General features: G+C 48.7%; 2 protein-coding genes across 4 annotated transcripts in view; one reads left to right on the top strand and one right to left on the bottom strand.

Moving 5' to 3' along the window:
- BABAM2 (BRISC and BRCA1 A complex member 2) overlaps positions 1-17,621 on the bottom strand; it is a 462,713-nt gene extending 445,092 nt beyond the window's left edge. For 2 of the 3 annotated variants that reach the window (XM_063918901.1, XM_063918900.1), the window contains exon 1: positions 17,397-17,621. The gene's annotated coding sequence lies outside the window, so the exon portion shown is untranslated. The remainder of the gene's footprint in view (positions 1-17,396) is intronic. The other variant, XM_063918902.1, reaches the window with a different exon arrangement.
- Positions 17,622-17,707: 86 nt separating this feature from the next.
- Positions 17,708-27,229, top strand: part of RBKS (ribokinase) — a 155,767-nt gene continuing 146,245 nt past the window's right edge. Inside the window, exons 1-2 of the mRNA XM_063918903.1 lie at positions 17,708-17,805; positions 20,931-21,004. Coding sequence (XP_063774973.1) covers positions 20,946-21,004 — 59 coding nt within the window. The 5' untranslated portion in view covers positions 17,708-17,805; positions 20,931-20,945. The remainder of the gene's footprint in view (positions 17,806-20,930; positions 21,005-27,229) is intronic.

Here is a 27,229-nt window from a genome sequence, read left to right as displayed (position 1 = left end):
CCCCTTCTTCCAGATTCGCTATCACTGCTCTGAGTGACTCCATCTTGAACTTGAATTTTTGTATGTACAGGTTCAAAGATTTCAGATTTAGAATAGGTCTTACCGAGCCGTCCGGCTTCGGTACCACAAATAGCGTGGAGTAATACCCCTTTCCCTGTTGTAGGAGGGGTACCTTGATTATCACCTGCTGAGCAAACAGCTTGTGAATGGCTTCCAATACCGTCGCCCTGTCTGAGGGAGACGTTGGCAAAGCAGACTTTAGGAACCGGCGAGGGGGAGACTTCTCGAATTCCAACCTGTAACCCTGAGATACTACCTGCAGAATCCAGGGGTCCACCTGTGAGCAAGCCCACTGTGCGCTGAAATTCTTGAGTCGACCCCCCACCGTTCCTGAGTCCGCTTGTAAGGCCCCAGCGTCATGCTGAGGGCTTTGCAGAACCCTGGGAGGGCTTCTGTTCCTGGGCAGGGGCTGCTTGCTGCCCTCTCTTACCCCTTCTTCTGCCCCTAGGCAGATATGACTGTCCTTTTGTCCGCTTGTTCTTATAGGACCGAAAGGACTGCGGCTGAAAAGACGGTGTCTTTTTCTGTTGGGAGGGGGTCTGAGGTAAAAAGGTGGATTTTCCGGCAGTTGCCGTGGCCACCAGATCCGATAGACCGACGCCAAATAATTCCTCCCCTTTATACGGCAATACTTCCATATGTCGTTTGGAATCCGCATCACCTGACCACTGTCGCGTCCATAAACTCCTTCTGGCAGATATGGACATCGCATTTACTCTCGATGCCAGAGTGCAAATATCTCTCTGCGCATCTCGCATATAAAGGAAAGCATCCTTTAATTGCTCTATAGTCAATAAAATACTGTCCCTATCCAGGGTATCAATATTTTCAGTCAGGGAATCCAACCAGACGACCCCAGCACTGCACATCCAGGCTGAGGCGATGGCCGGTCGCAGTATAACACCAGTATGTGTGTATATACTTTTTAGGGTAGTTTCCAGTCTCCTATCTGCTGGATCCTTGAGGGCGGCCGTATCCGGAGATGGTAACGCCACTTGTTTTGATAAGCGTGTGAGCGCCTTATCCACCCTAGGGGGTGTTTCCCAGCGCGCCCTAACCTCTGGCGGGAAAGGGTATAATGCTAATAACTTTTTTGAAATTAGCATTTTTCTATCTGGGTTAAACCACGCTTCATCACATACATCATTTAATTCCTCTGATTCAGGAAAAACTACAGGTAGTTTTTTCACCCCCCACATAATACCCCTTTTTGTGGTACTTGCAGCATCAGAGATATGCAAAGCCTCCTTCATTGCCGTGATCATATAACGTGTGGCCCTACTTGAAAATACGTTTGTTTCATCACCGTCGACACTAGATTCAGTGTCTGTGTCTGGGTCTGTGTCGACCGACTGAGGTAAAGGGCGCTTTACAGCCCCTGACGGTGTCTGAGACGCCTGGGCAGGTACTAACTGGTTTGCCGGCCGTCTCATGTCGTCAACTGATTTTTGTAATGTGCTGACATTATCACGTAATTCCATAAACAAAGCCATCCATTCCGGTGTCGACTCCCTGGGGGGTGACATCACCATTATCGGCAATTGCTCTGCCTCCACGCCAACATCGTCCTCATACATGTCGACACACACGTACCGACACACAGCAGACACACAGGGAATGCTCTTATCGAAGACAGGACCCCACTAGCCCTTTGGGGAGACAGAGGGAGAGTTTGCCAGCACACACCCAAGCGCTATAATATATATGGGAACAACCTTATATAAGTGTTGTTCCTTATAGCAGCTTAAATATATCCAGTATATCGCCAAAAAATGCCCCCCCTCTCTGTTTTACCCTGTTTCTGTAGTGCAGTGCAGGGGAGAGTCCTGGGAGCCTTCCTCACAGCGGAGCTGAGCAGGAAAATGGCGCTGTGTGCTGAGGAGAATAAGCCCCGCCCCCTATTTCGGCGGGCTTTCCTCCCGTGGATTTAGATAACTGGCATGGGTTAAATACATACATATAGCCTTAATGGCTATATGTGATGTATTCTTTTGCCTTAAGGTAATAAAATATTGCTGCCCAGGGCGCCCCCAGCAGCGCCCTGCACCCTCCGTGACCGCTTGGTGTGAAGTGTGTGACAACAATGGCGCACAGCTGCAGTGCTGTGCGCTACCTTCATGAAGACTGAAGAGCCTTCTGCCGCCTGTTTCCGGACCTTCAATCTTCAGCATCTGTAAGGGGGGTCGGCGGCGCGGCTCCGGGACGAACCCCAGGGTGAGACCTGTGTTCCGACTCCCTCTGGAGCTAATGGTGTCCAGTAGCCTAAGAATCCAATCCATCCTGCACGCAGGTGAGTTGAAATTCTCTCCCCTAAGTCCCTCGATGCAGTGAGCCTGTTGCCAGCAGGACTCACTGAAAATAAAAAACCTAAAAAACTTTTTCTAAGCAGCTCTTTAAGAGAGCCACCTAGATTGCACCCTGCTCGGACGGGCACAAAAACCTAACTGAGGCTTGGAGGAGGGTCATAGGGGGAGGAGCCAGTACACACCACCTGATCCTAAAGCTTTATTTTTGTGCCCTGTCTCCTGCGGAGCCGCTATTCCCCATGGCCCTGACGGAGTCCCCAGCATCCACTTAGGACGTTAGAGAAATAAGAATTTACTCACCGTTAATTCTATTTCTCGTAGTCCGTAGTGGATGCTGGGTACTCCGTAAGGACCATGGGGAATAGACGGGCTCCGCAGGAAACTGGGCACTCTTAAAAGAAAGATTAGGTACTATATCTGGTGTGCACTGGCTCCTCCCTCTATGCCCCTCCTCCAGACCTCAGTTAGGGAAACTGTGCCCGGAAGAGCTGACATTACTAGGAAAGGATTTGGAATCCAGGGTAAGACTCATACCAGCCACACCAATCACACCGTACAACTTGTGATAACTATACCCAGTTAACAGTATGAACAACAAATGAGCCTCATTAACAGATGGCTCATAACAAAACCCTTTAGTTAAGCAATAACTATATACCCGTATTGCAGAGAGTCCGCACTTGGGACGGGCTCCCAGCATCCACTACGGACTACGAGAAATAGAATTACCGGTGAGTAAATTCTTATTTTCTCTGACGTCCTAGTGGATGCTGGGTACTCTGTAAGGACCATGGGGATTATACCAAAGCTCCCAAACGGGCGGGAGAGTGCGGATGACTCTGCAGCACCGAATGAGCAAACTCAAGGTCCTCCTCAGCCAGGGTATCAAACTTGTAGAATTTTGCAAATGTGTTTGAACCCGACCAAGTAGCAGCTCGGCAAAGTTGTAAAGCCGAGACCCCTCGGGCAGCCGCCCAAGAAGAGCCCACCTTCCTCGTGGAATGGGCTTTTACTGATTTAGGATGCGGCAGTCCAGCCGCAGAATGTGCAAGTTGAATCGTGCTACAGATCCAGCGAGCAATAGTCTGCTTTGAAGCAGGAGCACCCAGCTTGTTGGGTGCATGCAGGAGAAATAGCGAGTCAGTTTTTCTGACTCCAGCTGATTTTTAGGGCCCTGACTACGTCCAGCAACTTGGAATCTTCCAAGTCCAGAGTAGCCGCAGGCACCACAATAGGTTGGTTCAAATGAAGAGCTGATACCACCTTTGGGAGAAATTGGGTACAAGTCCTCAATTCTGCCCTGTCCATATGGAAAATCAGATATGGGCTTTTACACGACAAAGCTGCCAATTCTGACACACGCCTGGCCGAAGCCAAGGCCAACAGCATGACCACTTTCCACCTGAGATATTTTAGCTCCACGGTTTTAAGTGGCTCAAACCAATGTGATTTTAGGAAATCCAACACAACATTGAGATCCCAAGGTGCCACTGGAGGCACAAAAGGGGGCTAAATATGCAGCACTCCCTTAACAAACGTCTGAACTTCAGGCAGTGAAGCCAGTTCTTTTTGAAAGAAAATAGACAGGGCCGAAATCTGGACTTTTATGGAACCCAATTTTAGGCCCATAGTCACTCCTGACTGTAGGAAGTGCAGAAATCGACCCAGCTGAAATTCCTCCATTGGGGCCTTCCTAGCCTCACACCAAGCAACATATTTCCGCCATATGCGGTGATAATGTTTTGCTGTCACATCCTTCCTAGCTTTTATCAGCGTAGGAATGATTTCATTAGGAATGCCCTTTTCCTTTAGGATCCGGCGTTCAACTGCCATGCCGTCAAACGCAGCCGCGGTAAGTCTTGGAACAGACAGGGCCCCTGCTGTAGCAGGTCCTGTCTGAGCGGCAGAGGCCATGGGTCCTCTGAGATCATTTCCTGAAGTTCTGGGTACCAAGTTCTTCTTGGCCAATCCGGAACAATGAGTATAGTTCTTACTCCCCTTTTTCTTATTATCCTCAGTACCTTGGGTATGAGAGGAAGAGGAGGGAACACATACACCGACTGGTACACCCACGGTGTCACTAGAGCGTCCACAGCTATCGCCTGAGGGTCCTTGACCTGGCGCAATATCTTTTTAGATTTTTGTTGAGGCGGGACGCCATCATGTCCACCTGTGGCCGTTCCCAGCGATTTACAATCAGCTTGAAGACTTCTGGATGAAGTCCCCACTCTCCCGGGTGGAGGTCGTGTCTGCTGAGGAAGTCTGCTTCCCAGTTGTCCACTCCCGGAATGAACACTGCTGACAGTGCTAGCACGTGATTCTCCGCCCATCGAAGAATCCTTGTGGCTTCTGCCATTGCCATCCTGCTTCTTGTGCCGCCCTGTCGATTTACATGGGCGACTGCCGTGCTGTTGTCTGACTGAATCAGAACTGGTTGGTTTTGAAGCAGGGGTTCTGCTTGCATGGAACCTGCCGAAGGGAATTGCTTCGTAAGAAGCTACCATCTTTCCCAGGACTCGCGTGCAGTGATGCACCGACACCTGCTTTGGTTTCAGGAGGTTCCTGACCAGAGATGATAATTCCTGGGCCTTCTTCTCCGGGAGAAACACCTTCTTCTGTTCTGTGTCCAGAATCATGCCCAAGAACAGCAGACGCGTCGCAGGAATCAGCTGTGACTTTTGGATATTCAGAATCCAGCCGTGCTGATGCAGCACTTCCTGAGATAGTGCTACGCTGACTAGCAACTGCTCTTTGGACCTCGCCTTTATAAGGAGATCGTCCAAGTACGGGATAATTATGACTCCCTTCTTTCGGAGGAGCATCATCATTTCGGCCATTACCTTGGTAAATACCCGCGGTGCCGTGGACAGACCAAACAGCAACGTCTGGAATTGGTAATGCCAATCCTGTACCACAAACCTGAGGTACTCCTGGTGGGGTGGATAAATGGGGACATGCAGGTAAGCATCCTTGATGTCCAATGACACCATAAAATCCCCCTCTTCCAGGCTTGCAATAACCGCCCTGAGCGATTCCATCTTGAACTTGAAATTTTTTATATAAATGTTCAAGGATTTCAAATTTAGAATGGGTCTCACCGAACCGTCCGGTTTCGATACCACAAACATTGTGGAATAGTAACCCCGTCCCTGTTGAAGGAGGGGTACCTTGATTATCACCCGCTGAAGATACAGCTTGTGAATTGCCGCCAGTACTACCTCCCTTTCTCTGAGAGCAGCAGGCAAGGCTGATTTGAGGTAACGGCGAGGGGGAGTCGCCTCGAACTCCAGCTTGTATCCCCGTGATACTACTTGCAGAACCCAGGAATCCACCTGTGAGCGAACCCACTGGTCGCTGAAGTTCCGGAGACGCGCCCCCACCGCACCTGGCTCCGCCTGTGGAGCCCCAGCGTCATGCGGTGGACTCAGAGGAAGCGGGGGAGGATTTTTGATCCTGGGAACTGGCTGTCTGGTGCAGCTTTTTCCCTCTTCCCTTGCCTCTGGGCAGAAAAGAAGCGCCTTTGACCCGCTTGCCTTTCTGGGGCCGAAAGGACTGTACCTGATAATACGGTGCTTTCTTAGGCTGTGAGGGAACCTGAGGTAAAAATGTCGACTTCCCAGCTGTTGCTGTGGAAACGAGGTCCGAGAGACCATCCCCAAACAATTCCTCACCCTTGTAAGGCAAAACCTCCATGTGCCTTTTAGAATCCGCATCACCTGTCCACTGCCGAGTCCATAATACTCTCCTGGCAGAAATGGACATTGCATTAATTCTAGATGCCAGCCGGCAAATATCCCTCTGTGCATCTCTCATATAGAAGACGACGTCTTTAATATGCTCTATGGTTAGCAAAATCGTATCCCTGTCGAGGGTATTAATATTTTCTGACAGGGTATCGAACCAAGCTGCTGCTGCACTACACATCCAAGCTGAAGCAATTGCAGGTCTCAGTATAGTACCTGAGTGTGTATATACAGACTTCAGGATAGCCTCCTGCTTTCTATCCGCAGGCTCCTTTAAGGCGGCCGTATCCTGATACGGCAGTGTCACCTTTTTTGACAAGCGTGTGAGCGCCTTATCCACCCTCGGGGATGTCTCCCAACGTAACCTGTCCTCTGGCGGGAAAGGGTACGCCATCAGTAACTTTTTAGAAATCACTAGTTTCTTATCCGGGGAAGCCCACGCTTCTTCACACACTTCATTCAACTCATCTGATGGGGGAAAAACCACTGGTTGCTTTTTCTCCCCAAACATAATACCCTTTTTAGTGGTACCTGGGTTAATGTCAGAAATGTGCAACACATTTTTCATTGCCGTAATCATGCAACGGATGGCCCTAGTGGAATGTACATTAGTCTCGTCCTCGTCGACACTGGAGTCAGACTCCGTGTCGACATCTGTGTCTGCCATCTGAGGTAGCGGGCGTTTTTGAGCCCCTGATGGCCTTTGAGACGCCTGGGCAGGCACTGGCTGAGAAGCCGGCTGTCCCACAGCTGTTATGTCATCGAACCTTTTATGAAGGAGTTGACACTGTTGTGTAAAACCTTCCACATATCCATCCACTCTGGTGTCGACCCCGCAGGGGGTGACATCACACTTATCGGCACCTGCTCCGCCTCCACATAAGCCTCCTCATCAAACATGTCGACACAGCCGTACCGACACACCGCACACACACAGGGAATGCTCTGACTGAGGACAGGACCCCACAAAGTCCTTTGGGGAGACAGAGAGAGAGTATGCCAGCACACACCACAGCGCTATATAATCAGGGATTTACACTAACACAAAGTGAATTTTCCCTATAGCTGCTTTACATATACAGTTTGCGCCTAAATTTAGTGCCCCCCCTCTCTTTTTTACCCTTTGAGCCTGGAAACTGCAGGAGAGAGCCTGGGGAGCTGTCTTCCAGCGGAGCTGTGAAGAGGAAATGGCGCCAGTGTGCTGAGGGAGATAGCCCCGCCCCCTTCTCGGCGGACTTCTCCCGCTCTTATATTTATATTATGGCGGGGCATTTTTGCACATATATAGTTTTTTAGACTATATTATGTGCTGTTTGCCAATGTAAGGTACTCTAATTGCAGCCCAGGGCGCCCCCCCCAGCGCCCTGCACCCATCAGTGACCGGAGTATGTGGTGTGCATAGGGAGCAATGGCGCACAGCTGCAGTGCTGTGCGCTACCTTAATGAAGACCGGAGTCTTCAGCCGCTGATTTTCAGGATGTTCTTCTTGCTTCTGGCTCTGCAAGGGGGACGGCGGCGCGGCTCCGGGACCGGACGATCGAGGACGGGTCCTGTGTTCGATCCCTCTGGAGCTAATGGTGTCCAGTAGCCTTAGAAGCCCAAGCTAGCTGCAAGCAGGTAGGTTCGCTTCTCTCCCCTTAGTCCCTCGTAGCAGTGAGTCTGTTGCCAGCAGATCTCACTGAAAATAAAAAACCTAACAAATACTTTCTTTACTAGAAGCTCAGGAGAGCCCCTAGTGTGCAACCAGCTCGGGCCGGGCACAGATTCTAACTGAGGTCTGGAGGAGGGGCATAGAGGGAGGAGCCAGTGCACACCAGATATAGTACCTAATCTTTCTTTTAAGAGTGCCCAGTCTCGTGCGGAGCCCGTCTATTCCCCATGGTCCTTACGGAGTACCCAGCATCCACTAGGACGTCAGAGAAATATACTATAAACATATGCGCTATGCTTTGTGCGCAAAGAGTCGCATCAAAAATGTGCCCTTCAAAATGAAAATGTGCCCTCTCAATGATCAGCACCCTGCCCTAAAAAAATCCTAGAATGAACACTATATAACTATAGAGATACGTCCTGCATATACACTGATATAACTATAGATACGTCCTACATATACCCTAGATACAACTAGAGAGAGCTACGTCCTGCATATACACTAGATACAACTATAGTATAGATAGATACACCCTGCATATACCCTAGATATTACTATAGATAGATATATCTAGGGTATATGCAGGACATAACTATAGATATGTCCTGCATATACACTGGATGTCACGTACTGCATATACCCTAGATATAACTATAGATAGATATGTCCTGCATATACCCTAGATATAACTATAGATAGATATGTCCTGCATATACCCTAGATATAACTATAGATAGATATGTCCTGCATATACGCTAGATATAACTATAGATAGATATGTCCTGCATATACACTAGATGTAACTATAGATTAACGCCATGCATATACCCTCGATATAACTATAGATACGCCCTGGGTGGGAGAGTGCGGATGACTCTGCAGCACCGAATGAGAGAACGGGCGGGAGAGTGCGGATGACTCTGCAGCACCGAATGAGAGAACTCCAGGTCCTCTTTTGCCAGGATATCAAATTTGTAGAATTTTACAAACGTGTTCTCCCCTGACCACGTAGCTGCTCGGCAGAGTTGTAATGCCGAGACCTCTCGGGCAGCCGCCCAAGATGAGCCCACCTTCCTTGTGGAATGGGCCTTAACCGATTTAGACTGTGGCAGGCCTGCCTCAGAATGTGCAAGTTGAATTGTGTTACCAATCCAACGAGCAATCGCCTGCTTAGAAGCAGGCGCACCCAACTTGTTGGGTGCATACAGTATAAACAGCGAGTCAGATTTTCTGACTCCAGCTGTCCTGGAACATATTTTCAGGGCCCTAACAACTCCTAGCAACTTGGAGTCCTCCAAGTCCCTAGTAGGTGCAAGGCACCACAATAAGCTGATTCAGGTGAAACACTGACACCACCTTAGGGAGAGAACTGGGGACGAGTCCGCAGCTCTGCCCTGTCCGAATGGACAAACAGATATGGGCTTTTTTGAGAAAAAACCACCAATTTGACACTCGCCTGGTCCAGGCCAGGGCCAAGAGCATGGTCACTTTTTATGTGAGATGCTTCAAATCCACATATTTGACTGGTTTTAAACCAATGTGATTTGAGGAATCCCAGAACTACGTTGAGATCCCACAGTGCCACTGGAGGCACAAAAAAGGGGTTTGTATATGCAATACTCCCTTGACAAACTTCTGGACTTCAGGAACTGAAGCCAATTCTTTCTGGAAGAAAATTTACAGGGCCGAATTTGAACCTTAATGGACCCCAATTTGAGGCCCATAGACACTCCTGTTTTCAGGAAATGCAGGAAACGACCGAGTTGAAATTTCTTTGTGGGCCTTCCTGGCCTCACACCACGCAACATATTTTCGCCACACGTGGTGATAATGTTGTGCGGTCACCTCCTTTCTGGCTTTGACCAGGGTAGGAATGACCTCTTCCGGAATGCCTTTTTTCCCTTAGGATCCGGCTTTCCATCGCCATGCCGACAAACGCAGCTGCGGTAAGTCTTGGAACAGACATGGTACTTGCTGAAGCAAGTCCCTTCTTAGCGGCAGAGGCCATAAGACCTCTGTAAGCATCTCTTGAAGTTCCGGGTACCAAGTCCTTCTTGGCCAATCCGGAGCCATGAGTATAGTTCTTACTCCTCTACGTCTTATAATTCTCAGCACCTTAGGTATGAGAAGCAGAGGAGGGAACACATACACCGACTGGTACACCCACGGTGTTACCAGAACGTCCACATCTATTGCCTGAGGGTCTCTTGACCTGGCGCAATACCTGTCCCGTTTTTTGTTCAGACGGGACGCCATCATGTCCACCTTTGGTATTTCCCAACGGTTTACAATCATGTGGAAAAAACTTCTCAATGAAGTTTCCACTCTCCCGGGTGGAGGTCGTGCTGAGGAAGTCTGCTTCCCAGTTTCCATTCCCGGGATGAAAAACTGCTGACAGTGTTATCACATGATTTTCCGCCCAGCGAAAAGTCCTTGCAGTTTCTGCCATTGCCCTCCTGCTTCTTGTGTCGCCCTGTCTGTTTACGTGGGCGACTGCCGTGATGTTTTTCCCACTGGATCAATACCGGCTGACCTTGAAGCAGAGGTCTTGCTAAGCTTAGAGCATTATAAATTTACCCTTAGCTCCAGTATATTTATGTGGAGAAAAGTCTCCATACTTGATCACACTCCCTGGAAATTTTTTCCTTGTGTGACTGCTCCCCAGCCTCTCAGGCTGGGCTCCGTGGTTACCAGCATCCAATCCTGAATGCCGAATCTGCTGCCCTCTAGAAGATGAGCACTCTATAACCACCACAGGAGAGACACCCTTGTCCTTGGATATTGGGTTATCCGCTGATGCATCTGAAGATGCGATCCGGACCATTTGTCCAGCAGATCCCACTGAAAAGTTCTTACGTGAAATCTGCCGAATGGAATTGCTTCGTAGGAAGCCACCATTTTTACCAGGACCCTTGTGCAATGATGCACTGTTTTTAGGAGGTTCCTGACTTGCTCGGATAACTCCCTGGCTTTCTCTTCCGGGAGAAACACCTTTTTCTGGACTGTGTCCAGAATCATCCCTAGGCACAGCAGACGTGTCGTCGGGATCAGCTGCGATTTTGGAATATTTAGAATCCACCCGTGCTGATTGTAGCAGTATCCGAGATAGTGCTACTCCGACCTCCAACTGTTCCCTGGACTATGCCCCTATCAGGAGATCGTCCAAGTAAGGGATAATTAAGACGCCTTTTCTTCGAAGAAGAATCATCAATTCGGCCATTACCTTGGTAAAGACCCCAGGGTGCCGTGGACAATCCAAACGGCAGCGTCTGAAACTGATAGTGACAGTTCTGCACCACGAACCTGAGGTACCCTTAGTGAGAAGGGCAAATTTGGGACATAGAGGTAAGCATCCCTGATGTCCCGGGACACTATATAGTCCCCTTATTCCTGGTTCGTTATCACTGCTCTGAGTGACTTCATCTTAATTTGAACCTTTGTAAGTGTTCAAAAAAAAATTTTTAGAATAAGTCTCACCTAGCCTTCTGGCTTCAGTACCACAATATAGTGTGGAATAATACCCCTTTTCTGTAGTAGGAGGGGTAATTTAATTATCACCTGCTGGGAATACAGCTTGTGAATTTTTTCCCATACTACCTCCTTGTCGGAGGGAGACTTGGTAAAGCAGACTTCAGGAGCCTGCGAAGGGGAAACGTCTCGACATTCCCATCTGTACCCCCGGGATACTACTTGTAGGATCCAGGGGTCCTGTACGGTCTCAGCGCCATGCTGAGAACTTGTCAGACGCGGTGGAACGCTTCTGTTCCTGGGAATGGGCTGCCTGCTGCAGTCTTCTTCCCTTTCCTCTATCCCTGGGCAGATATGATCTTATAGGGACGAGAGGACTGAGGCTGAAAAGACGGTGTCTTTTTCTGCAGAGATGTGACTTAGGGTAAAAAACGGTGGATTTTCCAGCAGTTGCCGTGACCACCAGGTCCGATGGACCGACCCCAAACAAGTCCTCTTCCTGTATACGGCCATACTGTGCCGTTTGGAATCTGCATCACCTGACCACTGTCGTGTCCATAACATCTTCTGGCAGTTATGGACATCGCGTTTATTCATGATGCCAGAGTGCAAATATCCCTCTGTGCATCTCGCATATATAGAAATGCTCTATAGTCAATAAAATACTGTCCCTGTCAAGGGTATCAATATTTTTAGTCAGGGAATCCGACCAAGCCACCCTAGCTCTGCACATCCAGGCTGAGGCGATCGCTGGCCGCAGTATAACACCAGTATGTGTGTATATACTTTTTATTATATTTTCCAGCCTTGTCAGCTGGTCCTTGAGGACGGCCCTATCTATAGACGGTACCGCCACTTGTTTTGATAAGCGTGTGAGCGCCTTATCCACCTTAAAGGGTGTTTCCCAACGCGCCCTAACTTCTGGCGGGAAAGGGTATACCGCCCATAATTTTCTATCGGGGGGAACCCACGCATCATCACACACTTTATTTAATTTATCTGATTCAGGAAAAACTATGGTAGTTTTTTCACATCCCACATAATACCCTTTTTTGTGGTACTTGTAGTATCAGAAATACGTAACACCTCCTTCATTGCCTTTAACGTGTGGCCCTAATAAGGAATACGTTTGTTTATTCACCGTCGACACTGGATTCAGTGTCCCTGTCTGTGTCTGTGTCGACCGACTAAAGTAAACGGGCGTTTTAAAACCCTTGACGGTGTTTTTGAGACGTCTGGACCGTACTAATTGTTTGTCGGCCGTCTCATGTCGTCAACCGACCTTGCAGCGTGTTGACATTATCACGTAATTTCCTAAATAAGCCATCCATTCCGGTGTCGACTCCCTAGAGAGTGACATCACCATTACAGGCAATTGCTCCGCCTCCTCACCAACATCGTCCTCCTACCTGTCGACACACACGTACCGACACACAGCACACACACAGGGAATGCTCTGATAGAGGACAGGACCCACTAGCCCTTTGGAGAGACAGAGGGAGAGTTTGCCAGCACACACCAAAACGCTATAATTATATAGGGACAACCTTATATAAGTGTTTTCCCTTATAGCATCTTAATATATATATAAGCATATCGCCAAATTAGTGCCCCCCCTCTCTGTTTTAACCCTGTTTCTGTAGTGCAGTGCAGGGGAGAGCCTGGGAGCCTTCCCTCCAGCCTTTCTGTGAGGGAAAATGGCGCTGTGTGCTGAGGAGATAGGCCCCGCCCCTTTTTCGGCGGCCTCGTCTCCCGCTCTTAACGGATTCTGGCAGGGGTTAAATATCTCCATATAGCCTCCGGAGGCTATATGTGAGGTATTTTTAGCCAAATTAGGTATTCATTTGCCTCCCAGGGCGCCCCCCTCCCAGCGCCCTGCACCCTCAGTGACTGCCGTGTGAAGTGTGCTGAGAGGAAAATGGCGCACAGCTGCAGTGCTGTGCGCTACCTTTAGAAGACTGAGGAGTCTTCTGCCGCCGATTCTGGACCTCTTCTTACTTCAGCATCTGCAAGGGGGCCGGCGGCAAGGCTCCGGTGACCATCCAGGCTGTACCTGTGATCGTCCCTCTGGAGCTGATGTCCAGTAGCCAAGAAGCCAATCCATCCTGCACGCAGGTGAGTTCACTTCTTCTCCCCTAAGTCCCTCGTTGCAGTGATCCTGTTGCCAGCAGGACTCACTGTAAAATAAAAAACCTAAGCTAAACTTTCCTAAGCAGCTCTTTAGGAGAGCCACCTAGATTGCACCCTTCTCGGCCGGGCACAAAAATCTAACTGGCTTGGAGGAGGGTCATGGGGGGAGGAGCCAGTGCACACCACCTGATCCTAAAGCTTTACTTTTTGTGCCCTGTCTCCTGCGGAGCCGCTATTCCCCATGGTCCTTTCAGGAACCCCAGCATCCACTAGGACGATAGAGAAATATAACTATAGAGAGAGATACATCCTGCATATACCTTAGCTATAACTATAAATAGATATGTCCTGCATATACCCTAGCTATAACTATAAATAGATACATCCAGCATATACCCTAGCTATAACTATAGATAGATATGTCCTGCATGGGTTCACTACGGCTGGCCGGCGGTCGGGCTCCCGGCGACCAGCATCCCGGCGCCGGGAGCCCGACCGCCGGCTTACCGACAGCTTGGCGAGCGCAAATGAGCCCCTTGCGGGCTCGCTGCGCTCGCCACGCTACGGGCACGGTGGCGCGCTACGCGCGCCACACTATTTTATTCTCCCTCTATGGGGGTCGTGGACCCCCACGAGGGAAAATAAGTGTCGGTATGCCGGCTGTCGGGCTCCCGGCGCCGGTATACTGAGCGCCGGGAGCCCGACCGCCGGCAAACAGAAGACCACCCGTCCTGCATATACACTAGATGTAACTATAGATACATCTTAAATATACACTCGATATAACCATAGCTAGATACGCCCACTGGCACTGGGGGGAGCGGGTACTAATTACCCAGACACGGACTTGCTGAAATGGGCCCGGGTCAGTGCCCCATTCTGAGTATACTTATCTTGATCAGGGAAACAGGTCCCTCATCTTCCGCAGCGCCATCCTTCCAGTAACAACTTTGGGAAGGTGGCGTCACACAGTGAAAGTAAAGACTGTGGTAACTGTACCAACCCCCCCCCCCTCCACCCCCCCCCCCCCTAAACGCCCCCCCCCCCCCCCCCCCCTGGGGACATCAACACCACCTGTAGTAGAGGGGCCTGGCGCTGCTCCCTAGGGACCTGGATATGCTCTACATATACACCAGATAGAACCATAGATATACATATTACACATATACCCTAGATATAACTATAGATACATCTCACATATACATTAGATATAAATATAGATAGATACATCCAGTATATACACCAGATATAACTATACATACATACATCCTGCATTTACAATAGATAAGACTATAGAGATGCCCTGTATATACACAGCATATTAGTACAGCTATGTCCTGCATATACAATGGAAATCAATGTAGGTGGATGTCCTGCATATACTACATATTACTATAGATAAACACGTCCTGGGTATCACTATAGAAAGATACGTCCTGCATATACACTTGTTATCACTACAGATAGATACATCCTGCATATACCCTGGGTGTCACTGTAGATAGATACATCCTGCATATACCCTGGGTGTCACTGTAGATAGATACATCCTGCATATACCCTGGGCGTCACTGTAGATCAGGGCTGGCCAAACCGGTCCTCGAGATCTACCAACAGTTCATGTTTTCCAGGCCTCCCGGAGATCTGTAGAATTGTCAGTTAGGAATGAATGCAGCACATCTTAATTAGTAATTACTACACCTGTGCACCAGCTAGGTGGTCTGGAAAATGTGAACTGTTGGTAGATCTCGAGGACTGGTTTGGCTAGCTCTGCTGTAGATAGATACATCCTGCATATACCCTGGGCGTCACTGTAGATCACAGGTTCTCAAACTCGGTCCTCAGGACCCCACACAGTGCATGTTTTGCAGGTCTCCTCACAAAATAACAAGTGAAATAATTAGCTCCACCTGTGGACCTTTTAAAATGTGTCAGTGAGTAATTAATACACCTGTGCATTTGCTGGGTTACCTGCAAAACATGCACTGTGTGGGGTCCTGAGGACCGAGTTTGAGAACCCCTGCTGTAGATAGATACATCCTGCATACACCCTGGGCGTCACTGTAGATAGATACATCCTGCATACACCCTGGGCGTCACTGTAGATAGATACATCCTGCATATACCCTGGATGTCACTGTAGATAGATACATCCTGCATATACCCTGGGTGTCACTGTAGATAGATAGATCCTGCATATACCCTGGGTGTCACTGTAGATAGATAGATCCTGCATATACCCTGGGTGTCACTGTAGATAGATAAATCCTGCATATACCCTGGGTGTCACTGTAGATAGATACATCCTGCATATACCCTGGGTGTCACCGTAGAAAGGTAATGTATGTCCTGCATATACCCTGGCTGTCACTGTAGATAGAAACATCCTGCATATACCCTGCATTTCACTGTAGATAGATACATTCTGCATATACCCTGGCTGTCACTGTAGATAGATACATCCTGCATATACCATGGGTGTCACTGTAGATAGATACATCCTGCATATACCCTGGGTGTCACTGTAGATAGATACATCCTGCATATAGCCTGGGTGTCACTGTAGAAAGGTAATGTATGTCCTGCATACACCCTGGCTGTCACTGTAGATAGAAACATCCTGCATATACCCTGCATTTCACTGTAGATAGATACATTCTGCATATACCCTGGCTGTCACTGTAGATAGATACATCCTGCATATACCCTGGGTGTCACTGTAGATAGATACATCCTGCATATACCCTGGGTGTCACTGAAGATAGATACATCCTGCATATACCCTGGGCGTCACTGTAGATAGATACATCCTGCATACACCCTGGGCGTCACTGTAGATAGATACATCCTGCATACACCCTGGGCGTCACTGTAGATAGATACATCCTGCATATACCCTGGGTGTCACTGAAGATAGATACATCCTGCATATACCCTGAGCGTCACTGTAGATAGATAGATAGATAGATAGATCCTGCATATACCCTGGGTGTCACTGTAGATAGATACATCCTGCATATACCCTGGGTGTCACTGTAGATAGATACATCCTGCATATACTCTGGGTGTCACTGTAGATAGATACATCCTGCATATAGCCTGGGTGTCACTGTAGAAAGGTAATGTATGTCCTGCATATACCCTGGCTGTCACTGTAGATAGAAACATCCTGCATATACCCTGCATTTCACTGTAGATAGATACATTCTGCATATACCCTGGCTGTCACTGTAGATAGATACATCCTGCATATACCCTGGGTGTCACTGTAGATAGATACATCCTGCATATACCCTGGGTGTCACTGTAGATAGATACATCCTGCATATACCCTGGGTGTCACTGTAGATAGATACATCCTGCATATAGCCTGGGTGTCACTGTAGAAAGGTAATGTATGTCCTGCATACACCCTGGCTGTCACTGTAGATAGAAACATCCTGCATATACCCTGCATTTCACTGTAGATAGATACATTCTGCATATACCCTGGCTGTCACTGTAGATAGATACATCCTGCATATACCCTGGGTGTCACTGTAGATAGATACATCCTGCATATACCCTGGGTGTCACTGTAGATAGATACATCCTGCATATACCCTGGGTGTCACTGTAGATAGATACATCCTGCATATACCCTGGGTGTCACTGAAGATAGATACATCCTACATATACCCTGGGCGTCACTGTAGATAGATACATCCTGCATATACCCTGGGTGTCACTGTAGATAGATACATCCTGCATATACCCTGGGTGTCATTGTAGATAGATGCATCCTGCATATACCCTGGGAGTCACTGTAGAAAGGTAATGTATGTCCTGCATATACCCTGGGTGTCATTGTAGATAGATGCATCCTGCATATACCCTGGGAGTCACTATACTATAGATATGAGATATAGAGAGAGACACTGTGGTAATATCCCTGTACACTGTTCATGTAATGTAAATAACAATGTTGCTACACGCAGCTGACACAGGAATCCTGCACAGTACACACAGTAGGTAACACAGTAACAACCAGTAACTCACCTCACCTCCCAGCCCCGGGCAGCAGCTCCAGAAGGAAACACCGGGGCCTTTCCGCCAGGACCCAGCGCCGCTCTTCCCCACACACTGCCTGTGTCAGTTACAAGCCTGGAATCCACTATCCATTAATTATGTGAGCGAATGATTGTACAAGTGCTCATACACACACTTACAGGCGTGTCGTATCTGACATAGACGGTTCCCTGCTCAGTGCGACACGGACAGACCTTACAGGCACCACCATAGACAGCATGTACCTCTCTGTAACCATGGTAACAGTACTAAAAGCCGCATTGTTATTTCCGCGTTGGAGGAATCCTGTCAAGTCATGTGATCCGCATTTGTGATATGATTGGCTAATGTCTCTTCCTGGGTCCTCCTCCGGAGCAGCTGTCTATGCTTGGGACAGTGAGTAAGTACTAGTTGTGACTGAGTGTGAGTGATAGGAGGGAACAGTGAGTGCTACTAGTGTGAGAGCCAGGAGGGGACAGTGAGTGCTAGTAATGTGATTGTCAGGAGGGGCAATCACTGCTAGCAGTGTGAGTGTCAGTAAGGAACACTGAGTGCTGGTAGTGCGAGTGTCAGGAGGGGCAGTGAGTGCAAGTAGTGTTAGTGCCAGGAGGGGACAGTGAGTGCTAGTAGTGTGAATGCAAGGAGGGGACAGTGAGTGGTAGTAGTGTGAATGCCAGGAGGGGACAGTGAGTGCTAGTAGTGTGAGTGTCAGTGAGTGCTAGCGGTGTGAGTATCAGAAGGGGACAGTGAGTGCTGGTAGTGTGAGTGCCAGGAGGGGACAGTGAGTGCTGGTAGTGTGAGTGCCAGGAGGGGACAGTGAGTGCTGGTAGTGTGAGTGCCAGGAGGGGACAGTGAGTGCTAGTAGTGTGAGTGCCAGGAGGGGACAGTGAGTGCTAGTAGTGTGAGTGCCAGGAGGGGACAGTGAGTGCTGCTAGTAGTGTGAGTGCCAGGAGGGGACAGTGAGTGCTAGTAGTGTATCAGGAGGGAACAGTGAGTGTTAGGAGAGGACAGTGAGTGCTAGTAGTGTGAGTGTTAGGAGAGGACAGTGAGTGCTAGTAGTGTGAGGGTTAGGAGAGGACAGTGAGTGCTAGTAGTGGGAGTGTCAGGAGAGGACAGTGAGTGCTAGTAGTGTGAGTGTCAGTAAGGAACACTGAGTGCTGGTAGTGCGAGTGTCAGGAGGGGCAGTGAGTGCAAGTAGTGTAATAGGCCCTACACACATGTCGATTTGTTTGAAAGATATGATCGATCTCATTCATAAATGAACGAGAGCTCGTTCATATCTTTCAGTGTGGAGGCTCCAGCGATGAACGATGCGCGGCCCCGCGCTCGTTCATCGCTGGTCCCCTGTCGGCTGTGCATGCAGGCTAATATGGACGATCTCGTCCATATTTGCCTGCACTTCAATGGAGCCGCGTGACGGGGGGAGTGAAGAAACTTCACTCCCCCCCCCCCCCCGCCGCCGGGTCGCTCGTCGGCCGTATCCGCCGTCGGGCAGCTCGGCGGTGCATCGGCCAGTGTGTAGGGCCCTTTAGTGCCAGGAGGGGACAGTGAGTGCTAGTAGTGTAAATGCAAGGAGGGACAGTGAGTGCTAGTAGCGTGAGTGCTAGTAGTGTGAGTGTCAGTGAGTGCTAGTAGTATGAGTGTCAGGGGAGGACAGTGAGTGCTAGTAGTGTGAGTGTCAGGAGGGAACAGTGAGTGCTAGTAGTGTATCAGGAAGGGACAGTGAGTGCTTGTAGTGTGAGTGTCAGGAGGGGACGGTGAGTGCTAGTAGTGTGAGTGTCCGGAGGGGACGGTGAGTGTCAGGAGGGGACAGTGAGTGCCAGTAGTGTATCAGGAGTGAACAGTGAGTGCTAGTAGTGTGAGTGTCAGGGGAGGACAGTGAGTGCTAGTAGTGTGAGTGTCAGGAGAGAACAGTGAGTGCTAGTAGTGTGAGTGTCAGGAGAGAACAGTGAGTGCTAGTAGTGTGAGTGTCAGGAGAGGACAGTGAGTGCTAGTAGTGTGGGTGTCAGGAGAGGACAGTGAGTACTATTACTTACTCTCCACATGCATCCTGACACTAGAGAGACATGGTATGTGATAAGAGCTGGCCGTTGGGGGCAGTGATTGGTGTGAGTGTCAAGGGGAGCAATGAGTATGATGTAGTGTGGATGACTCAGAGGACAGTGAGTGTGATGTTCAGGGGAGTATAACAGTTAGGAGGAGGGACCTGGCTTGAGTGGAATCAGCGTTGCGAAAGATACTGACTGTCATGGAGGTACAATGAGTGATGTATGGGTCAGCGAGTTCTCTGAATGCTGGGGGGGGGGGGTCAGTCCATGTGATGTTTGTTGGAGGGACCATCATGAGTGAGTGTTAGGGGTAGGATCAGTGAGTGTTGGGCAAGGGCTATGTGTCAGATGAGAGTCAGGGGTAGTATGATTGTGGGGGGCGGTCAATGTGTGGTATGAGTGTTGAGTGGATACTGTGGGTGGTATCAGTGACGTAGAGTGGGCAATCAGTTCTGTGAATGTTGGGGATACAGTGAGTATTGTGAGTTTCTGCAGCTTTTGTTGTCGTCACCGGGAGAAATCCTGGGACGTGACTGAGACTCTGTAGCCCGTCTCTCCTTGTCTCTTACTGGCTTCATGCTCTAAGCCTAAAATGTGGCTCATACTAAAATTATTGGAATTTGTTATACTCCCCATTTGGTTGTATTAATACCGAATTCAGAGTTGATCGTAGCAGCAAATTTGTTAGCAGTTGGGCAAAACCATGTGCACTGCAGGTGGGGCAGATATAACATGTGCAGAGAGAGTTAGATTTGGGTGGGTTATATTGTTTCTGTGCAGGGTAAATACTGGCTGCTTTATTTCTACACTGCAATTTAGATTTCAGTTTGAACACACCCCACCCAAATCTAACTCTCTCTGCACATGTTACATCTGCCCCACCTGCAGTGCTCATGGTTTTGCCCAACCGCTAACAAATTTGCTGCTGCAATCAACTCTGAATTAGGCCCTAAATTTGTACATAAGGGGCAAACCAGTACTATAAGGTGCCCTGCCCCAGCAAGTAAGGGCTCTTACACACAAGTACCTGTACTACCCCTGCAATATTGTACATCTTTTTTGTAACCAGGGCCCAAAATGTCAGAGCACCAATAAGGAGACAGGTTGTAGGGTTACGGTCCACAAGTTGCACACCTCCTCTGTATAGGGAGTGAGATGGTGATAGAATGTGAATGTTGCTGATTGGATCCTTATACAGATCAATGCTCTCTAATGTAACAGATGTTAAAGCTGCAGTGACCACAGCTAATCGTATTGTAGCTGTATATGTCATTTTGCCACGGCTAGTAAGACAGCGGTTCCTTCCTATGTTTAAATTAATTTTGTTTGTCACCTAGCCAGCACTGAATTTAGTATCTCTCAGTGACTTCTATAAAGTCAGTGCTGGTTCATGGTGAAAGGTCTGTCCGGTGACCTTTGTACAGACTGCGTTTGTGTTTACTGATTATTTGTGTTTCTCTACCCCTGCACTCACCAGCTCGCGTCTGACACCATGGATAAGGATATTTCGCAGGTGATCGTGGTTGGTTCCTGTATGACTGATCTTGTCAGGTTAGTGCCATGCTCAATATTGTATCTTTATATCGTTGGCGTGTATATAATGGGTGCAAGTATGTTCACCTTTCTTGAGTTCTGCGTCGGCACCGCAACAGCAGTGTTCGTTTTCTCTGAGATTTGCACATGTGCAATAGAGAAGCCACTGGGAATAGATGCAGACGCCATGTTACCGGAGACCTGGCATGTGCAGTAGAGAAGTCACTGGGTATAGACGCAGACGCCATGTTCCCGGAGACCTGGCATGTGCAGTAGAGAAGTCACAGGGTACAGATGCAGACACCATGTTGAGACCTGGCATGTGCAGTAGAGAAGTCACTGGGAATAGACGCAGACGCCATGTTCCCGGAGACCTGGCATGTGCAGTAGAGAAGTCACTGGGAATAGACGCAGACGCCATGTTACCGGAGACCTGCACATGTGCAGTAGAGAAGTCACTGGGAATAGACGCAGATGCCATGTTCCTGAAGACTTGGCATGTGCATTAGAGAAGTCACTGGGAATAAACGCCATGTTCCTGGAGACCTGGCATGTGCAGTAGAGAAGTCACTGGGTATAGACGCAGACGCCATGTTCCCGGAGACTTGGCATGTGCAATAGAGAAGCCACTGGGAATAGACGCAGACACCATGTTCCTAGAGACCTGCACATGTGCAGTAGAGAAGTCACTGGGTATAGACGCAGATGCCATGTTCCCGGAGACCTGGCATGTGCAGTAGAGAAGTCACTGGGTATAGACGCAGATGCCATGTTCCCGGAGACCTAGCATGTGCAATAGCGAAATCACTGGGAATAGACGCAGATGCCATGTTCCCGGAGACCTGGCATGTGCAGTAGAGAAGTCACTGGGAATAGACGCAGATGCCATGTTCCTGAAGACTTGGCATGTGCACTAGAGAAGTCACTGGCAATAGACGCCATGTTCCTCGAGACCTGGCATGTGCAGTAGATAAGTCACTGGGTATAGACGCAGACGCCATGTTCCCGGATACCTAGCATGTGCAATAGAAAAGTCACTGGGAATAGACGCAGACGCCATGTTACCGGAGACCTGCACATGTGCAGTAGAGAAGTCACTGGGTATAGACGCAGACGCCAAGTTCCCGGAGACCTAGCATGTGCAATAGAAAAGTCACTGGGAATAGACGCAGATGCCATGTTCCTGGAGACCTGGCATGTACAGTAGAGAAGTCACTGGGAATAGACGCCATGTTCCTGGAGACCTGGCATGTGCAGTAGAGAAGTCACTGGGAATAGACGCAGACGCCATGTTCCTGGAAACCTGGCATGTGCAGTAGAGACGTCACTGGGTATAGACGCAGACGCCAAGTTCCCGGAGACCTAGCAAGTGCAATAGAAAAGTCACTGGGAATAGACGCAGATGCCATGTTCCTGGAGACCTGGCATGTGCAGTAGAGAAGTCACTGGGAATAGATGCCATGTTCCTCGAGACCTGGCATGTGCAGTAGAGAAGCCACTGGGAATAGACGCAGACGCCATGTTACCGGAGACCTGCACATGTGCAGTAGAGAAGTCACTGGGAATAGACGCAGATGCCATGTTCCTGAAGACTTGGCATGTGCACTAGAGAAGTCACTGGCATTAGACGCCATGTTCCTCGAGACCTGGCATGTGCAGTAGAGAAGTCACTGGGTATAGACGCAGACGCCATGTTCCCAGATACCTAGCATGTGCAATAGAAAAGTCACTGGGAATAGACGCAGATGCCATGTTCCCGGAGACCTGGCATGTCCAGTAGAGAAGTCACTGGCAATATACACAGACGCCATGTTCCCGGAGACCTGGCATGTGCCGTAGAGAAGTCACTGGGAATAGACGCAGACGCCATGTTCCCGGAGACCTGGCATGTGCAGTAGAGAAGTCACTGGGAATAGACGCAGACGCCATGTTCCTGGAGACCTGGCATGTGCAGTAGAGAAGTCACTGGGTATAGACGCAGACGCCATGTTCCCGGAGACCTAGCATGTGCAATAGAAAAGTCACTGGGAATAGACGCAGATGCCATGTTCCCGGAGACCTGGCATGTCCAGTAGAGAAGTCACTGGGAATAGACGCAGATGCCATGTTCCCGGAGACCTGGCATGTCCAGTAGAGAAGTCACTGGCAATAGACGCAGACGCCATGTTCCCGGAGACCTGGCATGTGCAGTAGAGAAGTCACTGGGAATAGACGCAGACGCCATGTTACCGGAGACCTGCACATGTGCAGTAGAGAAGTCACTGGGAATAGACGCAGACGCCATGTTCCTGGAGACCTGGCATGTGCAGTAGAGAAGTCACTGGGAATAGATGCAGATGCCATGTTCCTGGAGACCTGGCATGTGCAGTAGAGAAGTCACTGGGAATAGACGCAGATGCCATGTTCCTGGAGACCTGGCATGTGCAGTAGAGAAGTCACTGGGAATAGACGCAGATGCCATGTTCCTGGAGACCTGGCATGTGCAGTAGAGAAGTCACTGGGAATAGACGCAGATGCCATGTTCCTGGAGACCTGGCATGTGCAGTAGAGAAGTCACTGGGAATAGACGCAGACTCTGTTCCTAGAGACCTGGCATGTGCAGTAGAGAAGTCACTGGGAATAGACGCAGACGCCATGTTACCGGAGACCTGCACATGTGCAGTAGAGAAGTCACTGGGAATAGACGCAGACGCCATGTTCCTGGAGACCTGGCATGTGCAGTAGAGAAGTCACTGGGTATAGACGCAGACGCCATGTTCCCGGAGACCTAGTATGTGCAATAGAAAAGTCACTGGGAATAGACGCAGATGCCATGTTCCCGGAGACCTGGCATGTCCAGTAGAGAAGTCACTGGCGATAGACGCAGACGCCATGTTCCCGGAGACCTGGCATGTGCAGTAGAGAAGCCACTGGGTATAGATGCAGACACCATGTTCCCGGAGACCTGGCATGTGCAATAGAGAAGCCACTGGGAATAGACGCAGACACCATGTTCCTAGAGACCTGCACATGTGCAGTAGAGAAGTCACTGGGAATAGACGCAGATGCCATGTTCCCGGAGACCTGGCATGTGCAATAGAGAAGCCACTGGGAATAGAGGCAGACACCATGTTCCCGGAGACCTGGCATGTGCAGTAGAGAAGTCACTGGGAATAGACGCAGACTCTGTTCCTAGAGACCTGGCATGTGCAGTAGAGAAGTCACTGGGAATAGATGCAGACGCCATGTTCCTGGAGACCTGGCATGTGCAGTAGAGAAGTCACTGGGAATAGATGCAGATGCCATGTTCCTGGAGACCTGGCATGTGCAGTAGAGAAGTCACTGGGAATAGACGCAGATGCCATGTTCCTGGAGACCTGGCATGTGCAGTAGAGAAGTCACTGGGAATAGACGCAGATGCCATGTTCCTGGAGACCTGGCATGTACAATAGAGAAGTCACTGGGAATAGACGCAGACGCCATGTCTCCGGACACCTGGCATGTGCAGTAGAGAAGTCACTGGGTATAGACGCAGATGCCATGTTCCCGTAGACCTGGCATGTGTAGTAGAGAAGTCACTGGATATAGACGCAGACGCCATGTTCCTGGAGACCTGGCATGTGCAATAGAGAAGTCACTGGGAATAGACACAGACACCATGTTCCTGGAGACCTGGCATGTGCAATAGAGAAGTCACTGGATATAGATGCAGATGCCATATTCCCGGAGACCTGCGAAAGCGCATAGAATCTGCCACAATCCCAGAGTGCACTGCACCGTAGAGAGGAGGTGCCCTGCACATGGGTATTTCATCTCTTAAACCACCCCTGCTTGAAATAACAAGTCTCATTGAGCTTACACAGAAAAAACAAATAGATATCTCCTACTGCGCACTCTGGAGCTGCAAATGATAAAATTATGTTGATAAAGCTAAATATTTATCTTATATAAAACCCTTTATGAGGTCTAAGAACACTGTACGCTATTTACGTATGGAGTACCGTAAGGGTACGCTCGTTGCGTAACGATCGCTTAGCCGTGGTCGAGACGCTCAAGCGTCACGTTCGCTCACGGCCGAGAGATCACAGGCAGGCACGCTATTGGCTGTCGACTAACGTAATGATTCGCTATAGCGTAGCGGACGCTCGGGACCACGAGGAGATCACCAGCGGCGCTGACGCTCACAATGTTAAACCTTTAAATCTAAACCATAAACAATGTAATTTGCTGTAAAACCTTAGTGTAGAGATAGGGTGTAGGTGCAACGCAGTGTAACCTTATTAACTTAAAAGCTGTTTGAGCGTCACCGACGCTCTGTGAATACTTAACACTATAAGAAATACACAGATACCGTGCTTAGGGTCCAACGCCTAAATGTATATATTATGAATGTTATACTTGCAAAAGAATTAATACAATACAAGTCATACACTACAATATAACATAGACTACCTAACCAGATAACTACACAGGAAATACAATACAATACTATTACGTTTAGGAGAGTACGAGAGAAAGAAGAGAAGAGAGAGAGAGAGAGAGAAATGGCCCATAACAACAAGAAAGACAATATGATTGCGGAGAAAACTTACGCACAAAGGAAACGATCGCATGCGCCTCTGGACATCCAGCTCCCGATTTTCAGCAATGATAACCGTTGAAGAGTGAGAGCTGGATGTGATCGGCTTGTCTATTTATGCCCCACACACAATACAATTCAATGGTCCCTACAATCTCATTGTTCATTGGACACAGGAATTCCTCCTCGCATTATAACAAAAGGTCATAGGTTGATTCATACAGGTGGGCTGTGACTATTTCCAACAGCTCAGGTGGGAGGGAAACTGGGTTTCCCGCCGCATGGATAAGTAAGTGCAAATACAGTAAATGTTCATAAACTTCTTATGTCCATAACTATTCGCACGAGCGATTAATCCGCTTCAAACCAACACCGGAATATTGCTAATTAAATACTCTTCCGATGGGTACTAAACACCACTGTATTACTCCTGTCTGACCCTTCGTATCAAACAAAGGGGGATTTCTCTGTTCATGAACATTCTATATTAACCAAACTTTCAGAATCTATCAAAGGGACCATGATCTACAAAATACATTATATAGTGGAAATATGTAACGATTGAGTCGCACGCTACGAACACATGAACTCTACCGTAAATGCACATACCGCGCGCCCGCGGGTGCCCGCAACAGCGAGTATGCGCACGCACGGGAGAGCGCACGCATGCGCAGCGCAGACCTGTGTGAGGTGCAAATATGGCAGTGTGCATAGAGATATTTTTCTGACTTTGACAGTCCACCCTTTGGCAGTCAACAATAACTGCCACTTCCTAAAACATTTCAAAACGAGAAAAATATATGTCAGGGGTTAACACATTTACATGGTTGGGTAGGGGAGGAGAGGAGAAGGTAGGAAAAGGGTATGACCTAGTGTGATAGCAGAAGCATGTGTGTATGAATCCGTGCTTGGGGGTCATGTATCATCGTGCCGTACGTGTTTTAAATCAAGCTTCGAGGCATTGCGAAATATACATTTGAATTCCTTCTTATCCCGCGGTACGGGTCTGTGGATGGGCTGTCAAACTTTACCGAGCTCTTTTCGGCTGTGGTTGTAACAAAATGGGGAGCACATTTTAGTTGATGATGCATGAATGGGGGAATATGTGATTGCTGATATCTGTGCCTGTATTCCCTATACTATGTGTGTAATTACCTGAAGGTTGTAGAGATGAAGAAAAGACATAATTACGGTAAATGCAGTGGTATTCTATGTCAGGTAAATGAACATTTGTCGGTTGAAGTCTTGTTCGGTGTCTGTTGAATGCAGTCTTCCTTGTGCTTTTGCCCATAAGGTGCGAGCAAAAGCTTTGTCAATGTCCATAGATTTACAAAAGTGTTGGGCTAGCGTAATTTTAAAATTTCTAGGGAAACTGGGGATCTATGGCAAAGTTCATCAAAAATCTGCGTATCAGGTTGTCAAAACTTCTTCTTTAATCCATCTGTTGTCTGTATATCGGCTCATCAAATTCCTCGTCCAAGTGGGTCTTTTTACCTTGGAGAAAACGGAAAAACAGGTGAAAGAAACGGACCGTAGAAATCGCATTTTCATCACATCATTGTTTCTACATTTGGGTCATAAATCAAATCCATTGGAATTACAATTTCCTCACTCCTTAAACTCATCACCCTGGTACTTCGTTTGCACTTCATTAAAGCCTGACCGCATCTAAATATCAAGCCAAT

The sequence above is a fragment of the Pseudophryne corroboree genome, chromosome 4 (assembly GCF_028390025.1).
Source record: "Pseudophryne corroboree isolate aPseCor3 chromosome 4, aPseCor3.hap2, whole genome shotgun sequence".
Taxonomy (NCBI): Eukaryota; Metazoa; Chordata; class Amphibia; order Anura; family Myobatrachidae; genus Pseudophryne; species Pseudophryne corroboree.
Note: the sequence above shows the minus strand (reverse complement) of the source record. Positions and strands in the feature narration are given on the sequence as shown.